Below are 14,754 nucleotides of genomic sequence, written 5' to 3'. Positions count from 1 at the left end.
TACTGTCTTCTAAAGGGTCTCCCTTCTGCTCCAACACCAGCCCTTACCTTTCAGCTCTCTCTCCTGGATCTCACGCTCCTTCTTGGCCTGGATGGCGAGCAGCCGCCGGCTCTTCACGGCGCTGATCATGTCTTCGGCTCCCAGGTCCACGTGGGGCTCAAACTTCACCACCTCTTTCTTCCTATCCGGTTTGCCTAGCCCGTTCTCCTCTTTCCCGTTTTCCTTGTTTCTGGCTTCCATTTCTTTCCTTTTCTGTTTCTCTGCTCTCTTCTTATCATTCTCTTCCTTCAGGACAGCAAGCCGCTCCTTCCACAGCTCCGCCGACATCTGCTGTCTGGTCTCCATGTGGTCCTGCACCGAGTACGTCATGAGGATGCGGTGGCAGAGCGCGGTCAAGATTTGCAGCTTCTCCTCTGACGTTAATTCAAAAAACTCCGAGGTCTCCAGCTTCTCTAGGAACTCATCTTGTACCTCATTGTCCTCAAACGGCGCCGAATCCTTATTGTCATCTGCGTCGGAGCCCTCGCTTTCCTCCTGAACGTCAGACCTGCGCAGGCAGAGCCGCACCAGCTCTGAAACAGAATGCAGAGTCAGCGGGATCTCCGACAGCTTCATTCCCAGTTCACCGTAGTCTTCTGCTATTTCGTCCTGTAATAAGGTCTGTAAGAGGATGACCAACACCCTATTGAGGTATAAAAAGCCGCCTTTTTCTGCACTCAAGGCCTCCATGAGGGACACAGCAGTAATAGGGTACTGGGCATCCGGTAAGAGCAGCCCCGAGTAACAGCTCAAGAACTCCACCACCATGGCCACATCCCCGAAGAGCGTGTTGGGCAGCCCTTCAGGGGTGTCCACCAGTCGAAATGCTGGAAGGCTTTTGCCCGGTAACTCCTGGTCCTCGTACCTCTTCTGTTTTTCTAGCTTCTCAAGCATTTCCTTCTCTCTCCGCTCCTTGGCTTTCTCCTTCAACTTTTCTTTCAGCTCCTCTCGTTTCTTTTTCAAATATTCTTTCCGCTGCTCTTCAGACATCGAGGCCCACCGCTTTTTGTGCTCGAGAAGCTCAAAGCGTTTTTGAACAAGACTTCGCAGCTCTTCTGGGAGACGGGCTCGATCTTCGCTGGAGAGAAGGCGAGCAGTTTTGGAGATGACGCAGGACAGGGCACTCTTCTTGTCCTCCCTGTCTTTGTTTTCTTTGTAGTAGGCAATAAGGTGTAGGGCAGCGGGAGGCAGATGTTTGTGGGGTTTACTAGAGGACCTGGCTGTACCCCCAGAGTTCCGTGGGGCTCGTGTCATCTTCTGAGTGCCTTTGGCCATATCCAACAGAGTCATCTGCTTCATTTTGGTTTTAGGAGTCTTCAAGCCCTTTTTGGGAGACTTGGAATTACCTGTAGATTTCTGTCCATTAAGGATGCCTTTGCTTCTGCCCTTTGCTTTCAAAGGTTTATCGCTGTGCTTCCCCGATTTCTTGGCAGGAGGGCCCTTCTTAGGAATGTGAAAGTTACTGTGGAGCTTGGCGGGTGACATCATCTTCATTACTTCTTCCAAATGTTCTTCTGGAGATCTGGAATTTTTGGAGTTCTTCACTTTGAGTGGCGAACCATTCAAGGATTTCTTCAAGTGTACGTGACACCATAACTTGGGATTTAGTGGTGAACTCAGAGAAGAGTTGTCTGTCTTGGATTTTTTTGAGGGCTTCCTGTCTGGGGATCCAGTATTCTTCCTCTTAGTAGAAGGGTTGAGAGTCATGTACTAGAATTTAAGAACAAGAGCAAAATTAATTAAAAACAAAACAAAACAAAACAAAACAAATTTGAACAAGCAATATTTAAGCATCATATAGGCCCTCTTCCCCAGCTATCCAGGTAAAGCTACAGATTCATTTCTGCCCACAGACACTATGCCCCTGAAGAAACAAAGACATGAATGTTAGCCTAATGTTTTGGCCACATCAATGCAAAATTCTTTTAATACCCAGACTTAAAAATGTATACTGTAAAACTAGACCTTTCTTCTATGTAACTGGTTTTCTGTTAATACACAGTGCTAGCAATTCTTATACACTTTTATGAAATCTGTGCATCCTTTCCCCAGAAGAAACACACAAAAATTATGCATACAATTTCAGAGTGTGTCCGTGGATCCCAGACTGAGGATACCTGATCTCGACAATGGCAACACCTAAGAAATTAATCAAGAATTACTCTTGATTTGTAAGCCTTTAAACCTCTGTTCCAACTGGGAACATTATATCCTTTTAAGTAGAAAGTATATGAAGTTTTTTTGTCCAAATGAAGAAGCAAACTTTATTTAAAATACCACAACAACAACAAAAATCACCGCTAACAAACAGGGAGCCCTCCTGCCCCTGGTTCCTCAAACTTCCCTTTCTCTCCCCAAACAGCAAGAGCTCATTCCCATGAATACGTTATTAACTCTAAGCCCTCTACACTCTCGATCTCATATGCTTCTCTTTCGTCATCCCTCACAGCTTTCAAATGGACTCCCTCTAGTAGCCCAACTATAATCCTTCAATCCCGCCAGGACCTTAAACCCATTAATTCAACCACACTTTCCCTACACTCACTTCCTGGTTCTTTCTACCTGCATGAAACTCCAGTCCGTTACTATAATCTGTCTTGCATAAACCTACGCTTCCCTGATCTTTCCCTGATCTCTCCTGCTCTATTACACCGAGCTACCCGTGGCGTGCACACGTTCAGCTTCCCCATGACTGCAACAGAAGACACAAAGACAGTGGGTGGTCTCCCTTTAAATTCAGAACCGGGTACCTCAAATGCATCCTAAATGCCACCCAGTAATGACATGATATGTCCCTTTCTCTATTCACTTCCCTTTCTTCTGTCCCCTTACGGAGAATTAGTTAACAGGCTAGAACCAGTCAACTTGTCATAATACCATGGTTTCTATTGAAGTGTGTGTTTAAAAAAAAAAAACAACCCCAACTGCCGATTTTGGAACTTTCAAGAATGTAATTATAAAGAAAAAAAGCTGAACTGCACACTAAATTAAATACTGAAGCAATGAAAAGGTATGGCCAATTTCACAAAAATTCCAAGGTATAGGAGAGAAACTAGATAACCTCCAGAAGATGTGATTTCTGTTACCAAAAGCAACTTAAGCACAGAAGGCACTTGGAGACTTGACCCTAACTCGAGGATTCTAAGTGGGAAGGATGAACTTCAGAGAAACAACATGGAAGCAGCGGGTCAGCACGAGAGACACTGCAGGCAAGGAAGCAGCTGCAGACTCCGGAAGACAAAATCGTGAGACCCCTGAGAAAGACGAGGGAAGCAGCACAGCGACGGCGATGCCAGAGGGGCCACGGAGGACACCAACACTCGTCGGGCGTGACCAGACAGGCACGGCAAAATTTAGTAAGCTGTACTGCGATGTCAAGTAAGATCGAAACAGCACGGATATAACCACCACACCAACTCACAGAACCCAGGCAGCACCAACAGGAGAGATCTGGTCTGTGAAGAATGAGTGGGCTAACCCTAACACCCTTCTCTTGGCCAAGTCTCCAACTTCAAAGGCCAATCTGCCTTTTAAGGACTACGGCAATTACAGGTTATTGTTCCTCCAGCTAGCTATTTCTGCTCCCCAATTATCGTCCTCAGTCTTGGCTGACGAAGAGGTTTCACAGTTTACGGAATATAAATAGTATCTATCCATAACTTGGGGGATACTTTCCCCAGAAGCAGAATTTCCTAGTTCTGTTTCCCCAGAACTAGATTTCAAAATGTTAAAATGAATAAGCAAAGATGACTTACGTAGGCCTCTCCCTAAAGGGCAATAATGGTAGCAATACCCCAAAGAGACCAGTGTTTCAGGAATCACCCTACAAATCACAGGAGGAGGCCCAAAGCGACCCTGGCAGAAATTGAAGACAAATGTGTGCTTCTACTGGCCTTGGAACATCTTCAGAGTATAAAGCTGATACTTCTTCTAATGTTCAGGATAACAGACTATATTTGAAGTCATTCTAAAATGAAATTTATCACTAAAAAGGAGACTAGTGTGAGTCTGTTTCAATTTTACCACTTATCTCTTAATAGGGTCTATTATAAGGGCCACTTTGTAATTTGCTTTTCTTTTCCTGTTTAAAAGTCACTCAAATTATCCTAAGGTTCTTCAATTTCTTCTACTTAGAAGCACCATATACGCAGAAATGATCTAAGAAAAAGCTGGGATGTCTCAGCTACGAGAGGGTCCAGCAACCTATTTTTATTTATAAGGTGTGTTTTTCTTGCCAAACCACACCGCATAATTTTTTTTCTTAAAAATGAAAGAAATTAACTCACCCAACCCCCTCCCAACAGGCCGGCTCCCCGCTTGAGCAGTCCTTCAGTAACTGGATCATCTCAGCATAGGGCATGCTGGGCGGTCACAGCCAAATGGGAGCCGGCATGGCTGGACTCAGGGGGATCTGAAAAAGTATAAAACCGCTTATGTGCTAAGGGTCTCCCCTATCCCCCAGCACAGGTCATCTACCAGCATAGTGCACAGGGAGGGAGAAAAGAATGGACATCGAAATAGCAGTACTGTATGTAGGTTTTAGGCCAAGGCCCTTCCTAAATGCTAAACAGGAACAAAATATTTATGAATGACTCAGCAACATGAAAGCCATTAAGAAAAACAGAGTATACAATTCTACACCTGGCTCCCTGTCATACCTGAAAAGAAACCACCACCACGAATAAGGAAAGGAAATCTATTAAGATAAAAATGAAGAAACTTTATTTACAGCAGCTCATTCAGATGCTAAATTTAACTTAACAATAAGCAGAAAAAAACATGAATTGGAAAACTTTGGCAATCTATTAATATTCTGATTTTTACTGCACTCTTCTCATTCACCCAAAGAGCCATGGTATGAGTTTCAAGGCAACACCGGCAGAGTGGACTTGCTTCAATCTCCAGATATCTTTATCAGCCAATATGCAAAATCTGTTGCCGTAAATCAGGTTTTAAGTGCTTTTAAAGTTAACATAATTTATTTTTTAAAGTGCTTCTGCTCTAGTCTCTAACTCATAAATAAAAATCAAAAGGCAATTTAAAGAAAAACCTAAACCATGAACACTTACTTGAAACAATTAGAAGACATAAACATCTTTAAAAATATATAATTAACATCACTAGTAACGAGACAAAATTACATCATGGGCCTTCTGATACGATTCACTAAGAAAAACACACCAGTTCTGTGGCATTTCTACCCAAAATCCATAGCCTGAATATAATCATAGGAAATAGCCATAAACTGAGAAGCATCACCATCGGCTTGTATTCTTAAAAAAAATGTCAAGGTTCTTGAAAGACAAAGGAAAGCTGAGATGGCTCCAGATCAGAGATCAGTCTCCTAACAAAACAGAACAAGGAAACATAATACATGATACTGTATTGGATCCTACTGAAACCAAACCATTATTATTATTTTTTTTTTTGGCTAAAAGGGCAGGGCTGGGACAATTTTCAAAATTTGTGTAAGGACTACAGATAATAGTATTGTTTCAATGTTAACTTTCTGATTTTGCCAACTGTACTATAGTTACATTAGAAAATAGCCTTGTGCTTGGGCTCCCCTACGTGGCTCAGTCAGTTAAGCATCTGACTCTTGGTTTGGGCTCAGATCATGATCCCAGGGTCATGAGACTGAGCCCCGCAATGGGCTCTGAGCGCGGCCTGAAGTCTGCTTGAGATTCTCTCCCTTTCCTTCTATCCTGCTGCTGCTGCTCTCACTCGTCTCAAATAAATAAAATAAAAAAACAAAAAACCAAGAAAAAGAAAATATTTCATATATTCAAATGAAAGGGCCTTCTCAGTGGCTCAGAAAAAAATAATTTGTGTGTTTGAAAAGAGAGAAAATAATAAAACACATGTGGTAAATGTTAACATCTGGGAAATTCACTTGAAGGTATACAGAAGAAATCCTTCACAGTAATTTGTCTTTTGGTATGAAATTATTTCAAAATAAGATGTTCTTAAAGTGCATTAAAAACCATATTAAAGCAGTCCAAATTATGGCAGGATTCCAAAGGTCTTTAAAAAAAAGTAATATTTAGTTGTTACATCTCTATCCAAAAGCCTCCCTACTAAGCATTCGGCAGCCTGAAATTAAGAGCTCAAACACTGTGGCTGAGTAACAAAAACACTGGAGTTGCAATATACTCCACCAAAGGGCAACGAGCCAAAATGGCACATCTCACCTTACATGACAGCTAGGGCACAAATTCCTTGTAGGTCATTCCCCCAAGTCATTATCCCTAAACTCAACTGTTGTTGCGTTTTTTTCTCAACAAATGATACTTAAAGAGATGAATGCACCAGCCACATACCTGTTACACCTGTGCTAAATATTACAGAACCCAAAATGAGTAAACTAGTTCTCATTTTCAAGTAATTTATGTTCTAGAATTTACAAGACCACAAACACACTCTCATCATCACAGCAGGCCCTACTCCGATAACACTCCAACTTCCAAATCTCTAACTTTCTTCTCTCCCAACCTAGGATCCCCATTGATCCTTTCCCTAAACTATTGCTCAGAACTTGCTTCCTGAACTCCATGTCTCCTCTCTCTTCACAGGAGCTGCACCTGGCTGAAAACCAAATGAGATTCCATGAAAACCAAAGAGAAGATGAAGAGAGAAAAAAATTTTTTAAACTTATTGCCTTTGGGAAAGGCAGATTTTATGTGATCAACTTGAATCCTCAATGCATGACTTAAAATTTCCTTTAGATGAGGAAAAAATCTGAAACACTGTTTCATGGTCTACTTGTCTTTCTTGACTATATTCTGTCCTGGCAGAGATACTCTGAGTTCTTTAAGAAAACTACAAACAGGGTGCGTGGGTGGCTCAGTTAAGCTTCTGCCTCTGGCTCAGGTCATGATCCTGGAGTCCTAGGACTGAGTGAGTCCCACATGCGGCTCCCCAGGGAGCCTGCTTCTCCCCCTGCGTGCCGCTTCCCTTTTGTGCTTTCTCTCTCTCTGTCTCTGACAAATAAATGAAATCTTAGGAAGGAAAGAAGGAAGGAAGGAAACTACAAACAGGAAAAAGACAATTTATGTGCAAAACTCAGGTGACAAAATCAGGGAAATGTCAAATAGTACTTGGGGAATAAGACTTATTACACGACTGGTATTTTACATGAGTCTCAAGTTCTCTAAACAGAATCACTCACTGTCTTCTTACAGCACTTTAGTCCAAACAAGCTAATACTTCCTAGTCCCAATCTTAATTACAGCCAAATTCTATTAAGTATCTTAAGCCCTAAGTAGAAAATTTGAGAGAAGGTGATTTCTTCAGAAACTCCTTTTAAGATACAAGTTCCTAAAATTCTAGTCTCTGGCTCCTACAAAAAGTGTGGATCAGCTTTTTTGTTCCAGTAAGCCCCAAAGACCTTTTACCCATAAATAATTCTTGGCTTTTCTTTTTTTAGTCTTTTTTTTTCCCCATGTTATTCATATACTTGAATCCCTAAACTAAAATACATAAAAGCTGTAAGATTTAAAAATATGTAAGGACTCAAATGATCCAACAGTCTGAAACTCATTCAGAGATGATTCTGCATGGCATTTTCGTACACGAATAATCATCATCTTATGTTGTAACCACTGAAAGCCGTTATCACAGCTCCAAAACTCTAGAGCAATAAAATGACAAGGAATTAAAATTTCCTCTCAGTGAATAAACAAAATTTAGGTTTACCAAAGTTCCACAGAAACTTTAGTCCTAATCCAGAAAAAGCCTATTAATTTCTAAATTTTTCTTTTTATGCAAATAAAAATTTAAAGAGCACAGGAAGAAAATGCTTGGTCATGCTGGTCTGGAATAAGAAAACATGCTCAGTGCTAAACTATGGTGGGAGAAATAAAAAATTATTTCTCATTATACTTTTTTTAAAAAAACATTTTATTTACTTGACACAGAGAGAAAGCACAGGTAGGCAGAGAGGCAGACAGAGAGAGAGGGGGAAGCAGGCTCCCTGTCGAGCAGGGAGCCCGATGCAGTGCTCGATCCCAGGACTCTGGGATCATGACCTGAGCTGAAGGCAGAGGCTTAACTCACTGAGCCATCCAGGTGCCCCTCAATATACTTTTTTCAGCAAAATGAACCTAAAATAATTGAGGCAACTTAGTTGTTATAACACCAGATGTGATTAGTTTTTTTCAAATTAAAAGGAAAGGGAAAAAACAATCATGGAACTCTGACTTAGTCTTAAGGAATCAGCAGCTCTGGCCCCCATTCGCCCCTTAGATCAAGGTGAACTATTAGTATGCAAATCAGTAAACTTTCAACAAAAAACAAAAATATTCTCAAAATCTATATAAAAAAAAATCTTGGGGCCCCTGGGTGGCTCAGTGGGTTAAAGCCTCTGCCTTCAGCTTGCGTCATGATCCCAGGGTCCTGGGATCGAGCCCTGCATCAGGCTCTCTGCTCAGCTGGGAACCTGCTTCCTCCTCTCTCTCTGCCTGCCTCTCTGCCTACTTGTGATCTCCGTCTGTCAAATAAATAAATAAAATCTTAAAAAAAAATCTTATCGAAATAAAAAAGATCTTATTGGAGAAACCCTGAGATGAAAAAGACAATCAGAAATCTGAGGCCAATGTCTTGGCTTTTGTCATTTTACTTTCTGTTGGTTCTAATTAGACTAGCCTCAGATTCTGCATCTGGAAAATAAGATTAAACTCACACATACACACACACACTCGCCCCACCCCCACGACTTCATAAGAAATGTTTTGAAGATCAAATGAGCTGACTGACGGAAGAAAGTCCAACACATTCTTAAGAGGGAAATGCTAGATTTTCTACTAATCTGTCACACAAAGTAATACTCATTTCAAGTCTTTTTCAAGGCTGCTGGTGTCTTTGATCATTTTGTCTGATATTTAAATTCAGTTTTGTTTTTCTATTTATACCACACCTCATTCCAAGAAGAATGAAGCAAAAAAGTATGAATTTTTTTAAAATTATGCACCACAATTATAAAAACCATACATCGAACTAGGGGAGATATTCAATACCAACCCCACATCATCACCTACATAAAACAGACAGATGTGAAAATTTCTGAATCCATTTTCTGTTTTAAAAGCTCACAATCTAATCTAAATGGAGCTACCAGAGAAAACAAACTCATCTAAAAGTATTCTATCTTGCTGTTCGAAAATTAGAGTGACCTTACCTTGTATGGATCAAGTAAAAAGTCACTGAACTTGCTAGGGAGGGAGTATTTCTTCACCAACTCGTCTTCTACCACCCACGGTGCATTTTCACCAGTACCGGCCCGTAACGCGTTATGCCGTATAAAGTATCGAAGTATCTCCTTATTTGGCGGGCGTTCTGTACGAATCAAGCTGTCTGCTGGCACATTACTGATGATCTAGGTGAACAAATACAAATAACTTACCACTGGGTAATAAGCAATTAACTACTGAGAACAAAGATTTATGTTCTCTCCAAAAAATCATCGTCCCCTCTATAAAATACAGCTACTATAAGCTAAATGAAACAAAAAGAGGAATTTTCTGAGGAAGAATGTTAAACACATCCCTACACAATTTATCAGTATATATCAAAGTCCTAAAAATGTGCATACCCACTGAACCATCAATTTCTCTCTTTTTTTTTTTTTAAAAAAGATCTCATTTATTTATTTGAGAGTGAGAGCATGAGTGGGATGGAGGGGGGCACAGGGAGAAGGAGAAGCAAACTCAGCACATAGTCTGATGTGGGGCTTGACCCCAGGACCCTGGGATCATGACCTGAGCAGAAGGCAGACACTTAACCGACTGAACCACCCAGGTGCCCCTGAATCAGCAATTCCTCTTGTTAAGAATTTAGAAGTAAGGGGCTCAAGTCGTTAGATGTCTGCCATTGGCTCAGGTCATGTTCCCAGGGTCCTGGGATCGAGCCCCACATCAGGCTCTCTGCTTGGCAGGGGGCCTGCTTCTCCCTCTCCCACTCCCTCTGCTTGTGTTCCCTCTCTGGCAGTCTCTGTCAAATAAATAACACCTTTAAAAAAAAACACAACAATTTAGAAGTAAATGAACAGTCATCACCAACTGCTTATAAAAATGAATAAAAGAAAAAAAAAACACACCACAAAAAAATAAAAACCAGAAGGGAAAATTACATAAAGGTACATCAGCAATGGAATCATTTTTTAAATTAAAATATATCCATATAATGAAGGCAACCATTATATACATATAATATATGTAATATACTGCACATAACATAACATATATAACCATAAAATATATTACCTATAATATATACAACCTTAGGGGAAAAACATTTCTTAATCAGGACAAATTTATCAGAATCACCTAGGGTGTTATTAAAATGCCGATGTTTGGGCCCCAAACTTATTGAATCAGAAGTATCTCTGGCAGCAGAGCCTGGGCATCTACATCTTTAGTAAACTCTCCTGGTGACTAATATACACCCTACAACCTGAAAACACTGTTTTGGGAAAAATTTAATGACCTCACAGATGTTTACCGCATACTAAATGAAAAAAAATCAAGCTACAAAATAGTACATACAGAATACTCCTATTTTTATTTAAAAGCTAACCACCAGGGGCACCTAGGTGGGTCAGTCAGTTAAGCATGCAACTCTTGGTTTCAGCTCAGGTCATGATTGCGGGGTCACGAAACTGAGCTGCATGTCGGGCTCTGAGCTTAGTGTAGAGTCTGCTTGGGACTCTCTCCCTCTTGCTCTGTGCAACCCCCAACCCCACCTCTCTAAAATAAATAATATATTTTTTTAAGGTGTATTGTGACTCTGGATCAATAAACCAGTAAAACAAAGCACTAAGTCATTTTAAAGGTATTTACTATTTTAGATTAGTAGCTTCACAAATTCCTTGTAAAAGCACTGATTAGGGGCGCCTGGGTGGCTCAGTTGGTTAAGCGACTGCCTTCGGCTCAGGTCACGATCCTGGAGTTCAGGAACTGGGTCCCGCATCAGGCTCCCAGCCCCATGGGGAGTCTGCTTCTCCCTCTGACCTCTTCCCCTCTCATGCTCTCTCTCACTCTCTCTCAAATAAATAAATAAAATATTAAAAAAAAAAAAAAGCACTGATTAGAACTGACTCGGTTTCTGAGTGTAAGTATATTACAAATTGCTTTATTTTTAACTGGGAAGAGCTATTACCTGGGGAAAAGTCCTTAACTGCTGGGAACTGATTCTTATTTTTCAAACTAAGCTTGAAGCTCAAATGCAAATTATTTTTATACCCTAATAACTATGATCATATTAAAAGGAAAAATGCATGCTATCTCTTAGAGAAAAAATACAATTTAACTTAAGGTCATAATTACAAAGACTAGAAAACCCCTCAGAATTTGTGTAGAAACACATTCATTCATATTTTTTTTAGCACAGTTTCTCCGAGAAAACTAGCCCTACATTTTCTGAAGTAACATTTACTACGTGTAAAAGGTTTAATACAAAGTGCCAACTAACCTTATCTTCATTTTGTAATTTCACATCGTATTTGTGAGGCAGAAATTTTGGTGGAGCCCATTTCCTTTCTCCTTTTTTTAATGAAGTAGGGAGTTTTCGTGGAGATCTACGTGCTCTGTCATCTAATCAAATCAATAGAAAATTAGTGAAAAAAACAAGTCTTTAATTTCATCCATTCATTCATTCCTCATAATCTTAATGAACACCTACTCTACACTAAGCACTGAATGATGGGGCACAAAGATGAATTATAAAATCCTTACCTCAAGCAGATAGTCTATGAGTCTACAAAAATTACAGTACAATGTGATAAACTACTATAACAGACTGGTACAGAAAAATACAGTGAGAGGAAAGAGAAGTAATGTCTAACTTGGTCTGGAAGAAAAAGTAAGGCTTGTTTATAGACTCTAAGCAATGAGATGAGTGACTATGATCTAGACTGCAGTAAAAACTTCAAACCAAAGAGTTAAGAAGGGGCCAAATTACAAATAATTTTTTGTTTTATTTTGTTTTAAGGTAGGCTCCATGTCCAATGTGGGGGCTTGAACTTGAACTCACAACCCTAAGATCAAGAGTCACATGCTCCACCGACTAAGGCAGCCAGGAACCCCAACAATGAAAGCCATTTAAAGAGATGAAGGTGTCTGGTGGGCACTAAGGAAACAAAGGATTTCCATCTAACTGTGGCGTCAAAGATCACTACTATGAAAAAATTAAACACATTCTGCAGTTAGAAAATGAATGAAAAGGTCAGCTGAGACTAAAGATTGGGAATCACAAGAAACAGCACTAAACATCTGAATGAATTTAACTGGAATGGAGGTTCAAGAGGTTCAAATGGAGAGTCAAGAGGCATTTAGAAGACAGACTGGTAACCAACTAGATGTGGAACTGCTAACAGTTTCCAAGTTTTCTGTCTTAGGGACAAAGATGGGGGGGTCATTAACTGAGTAAGAGAACGTTGAAAGAAAAGCAGGACACGGGGCACCTGGGTGGCTCAATGGGTTAGGGCCTCTGCCTTCAGCTCAGGTCATGATCCCAGGGTCCTGGGATCAAGTCCCGCATCGGGCTCTCTGCTCTGCAGGGAGCCTGCTTCCCCCTCTCTCTGCCTACTTGTGATCTCTGTCTGTCAAAGAAAGAAAGTAAAGCAGGACAATTCTTGTTGATGTGCCTTGGGAAGATAACATTAAGAGTAAGATGAACAATTTAGCCTTATAGGTGTTAAATTTAAACTGCCCGGACATACATGTGAAGACTGGGTCTAGAGGTAAGAAGTTAAGCTGACGTGGGTCTAGGAATCATCAGCCTTTACAGAGATTAAGAATTTAAACTGTGGGCAGGAATGAAATAGAACAATACCCTTGTACAAAAGAATTAAAAGGAGGCAGAACAAAATCCCATGAAAAATAATTTTATGTCAGAAAAAAATGTGCAACTCTTGATCTCGAGGTCATGAGTTGGGGAGTCCCATGTTAGGCAGAAGACACTTAAAAACAAAAAACAAATAACCCCTCCTCCCAGAAAAGTAGTTAGGAAACCCAGGGAGACTATGGTATCAAATAGCTGAAAGATACAAGAGTGATCAACAGTGTTGGTCTGTTGGAACAGAAAAGTAAAACACAAAGGAGAAATCAGTTAATTCTTCAATTAGGGAGGTCACCTATTAATCTTGTTGGCAACAGTTTGAGGAGTAAAGAGGCAGAAGGTACACTGTAACAGCATAGGACATAAACTTATATTCAGAAAGTGGAGACGACATTCTCAAGAATCTTACCTTGAATAAGTAAGACAGAAATAGAACAGGATCAAGGGAAGATATGTTTTTGTTTTTAGAAAATTAGACTTTGTTTATAATCTGAGAAGAACCATTAGAAAGAGAGTTTAAAACACTGTATAGTAGAGGGGCACTTGGGTGGCTCAGTTGGTTAAGGGTCCAACTCTTGGTATCAGCTCAGGTCTTGATCTCAGGGTCGTGTCTTCATGCCCCGCATTGGGCTCCATGCCGGGCATGGAGCCTACTTTAAAAAAAAAACAGCATATGGTAGAATGATAAAAGTTTACCAAGACCTTGAGAAACTAAGAGGGAATAGTATTCACTTTTTTTTTTTAAGAGTATTATTTATTTATTAAAGAGAGAGAGAGAAAGAGAAAGACAGCGCCCAAGCAGGGGAACTGGCAGGCTTCCCACTGAGCAAGAATTTAGATGTAGGGCTAGATCCCAGGACCCGCTGAATCATGACCTGAGCTGAAGGCAGACACTTAGCCGACTGAGCCACCCAGGTGCCCCAGAGGGAATGGTATTCAAAGCACAAGTATCTTGGCCAAGAGAAAAGAGAGCTCCCTTCTAAGATGGAGAACAGAGTCCTACGAGGGAGGTTAGAACACAAACCTGAAAAATTCCTGCTTCCTTCCACAAAGTAAAAGGAAAGGTCACATAGTTAAGAAAATATTTTGCATAGTAGAATTTGCCTCTCATATTTCTACGGAAATTCTAATGAATTTTTCCCCTGAAGAAATGCAAATATACCATAATATTAATTCTACTCTTATCTACTACTCTTATCAACATAGTAGCAATAACATTACATCCCAGTAATTAAAATCTGCACTGAAGGCACACACTCTAAAAAATAAGCCAAAGCCTAAAACCAGCAGTTCCTGGTACACAATGCTTAAGGTATAAAACTAACAGCTGTAACATATCACGGGTATTCCAATGATCCTCATTCTAGAAGAAAAGAAGTGTTAGAAGACAGATCTGCCAACACCTACCCAAAACAACCAAGCCAAAACAGGAACTGTAACACACATATTATAAAGCTTCAGTGTCAAAAGAAGAGACTGAAAAACGCAGACATTAGCATTGGTAATACAGCAGAGAAGAAAACAGAACCGCAGCATCAACGGCGAGAAGGGAGCAGCAGCTACACGATCTCCAAAGCATCCTTGGGACTGGGTAAGGACGGCCCTCTAAGACCATCTGTACATATCCCAGACCCCCAGAGACACAAAACAGAATGGAAGGCAGACAGCAGAACATTTTAATGTAATATTCTAATTCAAACTTTGTGACAGTTAAAGAATGAGGGAAAACTGTTTAATCCTCGAATAGTCACAGAGAAAGGGACTGATAAACACATACTCTGAGTGCTCCTATTTTTAGAGAGAGAAGGGATCTAGTCAAATTCCTTATTTACACAAATTTAAAAAAAAAAAAAATCACAACAACGAAGCCCTCAGAGGCTG

General features: G+C 40.4%; 1 protein-coding gene across 4 annotated transcripts in view; it reads right to left on the bottom strand.

The window, feature by feature from the left end:
• BAZ1B (bromodomain adjacent to zinc finger domain 1B) overlaps nt 1-14,754 on the bottom strand; it is a 67,914-nt gene that overhangs the window by 31,130 nt on the left and 22,030 nt on the right. For all 4 annotated transcript variants that reach the window (XM_045074964.1, XM_045074965.1, XM_045074967.1 and 1 more), the window contains 3 exons: nt 11,506-11,627; nt 9,215-9,412; nt 48-1,749 (listed from right to left, as the gene is read on the bottom strand). In XM_045074964.1, coding sequence (XP_044930899.1) covers nt 48-1,749; nt 9,215-9,412; nt 11,506-11,627 — 2,022 coding nt within the window. The remainder of the gene's footprint in view (nt 1-47; nt 1,750-9,214; nt 9,413-11,505; nt 11,628-14,754) is intronic.

The sequence above is a fragment of the Mustela putorius genome, unplaced genomic scaffold (genome assembly GCF_011764305.1).
Source record: "Mustela putorius furo isolate JIRA1106 unplaced genomic scaffold, ASM1176430v1.1 tig00000139_pilon_pilon_pilon, whole genome shotgun sequence".
Lineage (NCBI taxonomy): Eukaryota > Metazoa > Chordata > Mammalia > Carnivora > Mustelidae > Mustela > Mustela putorius.
Note: the sequence above shows the minus strand (reverse complement) of the source record. Positions and strands in the feature narration are given on the sequence as shown.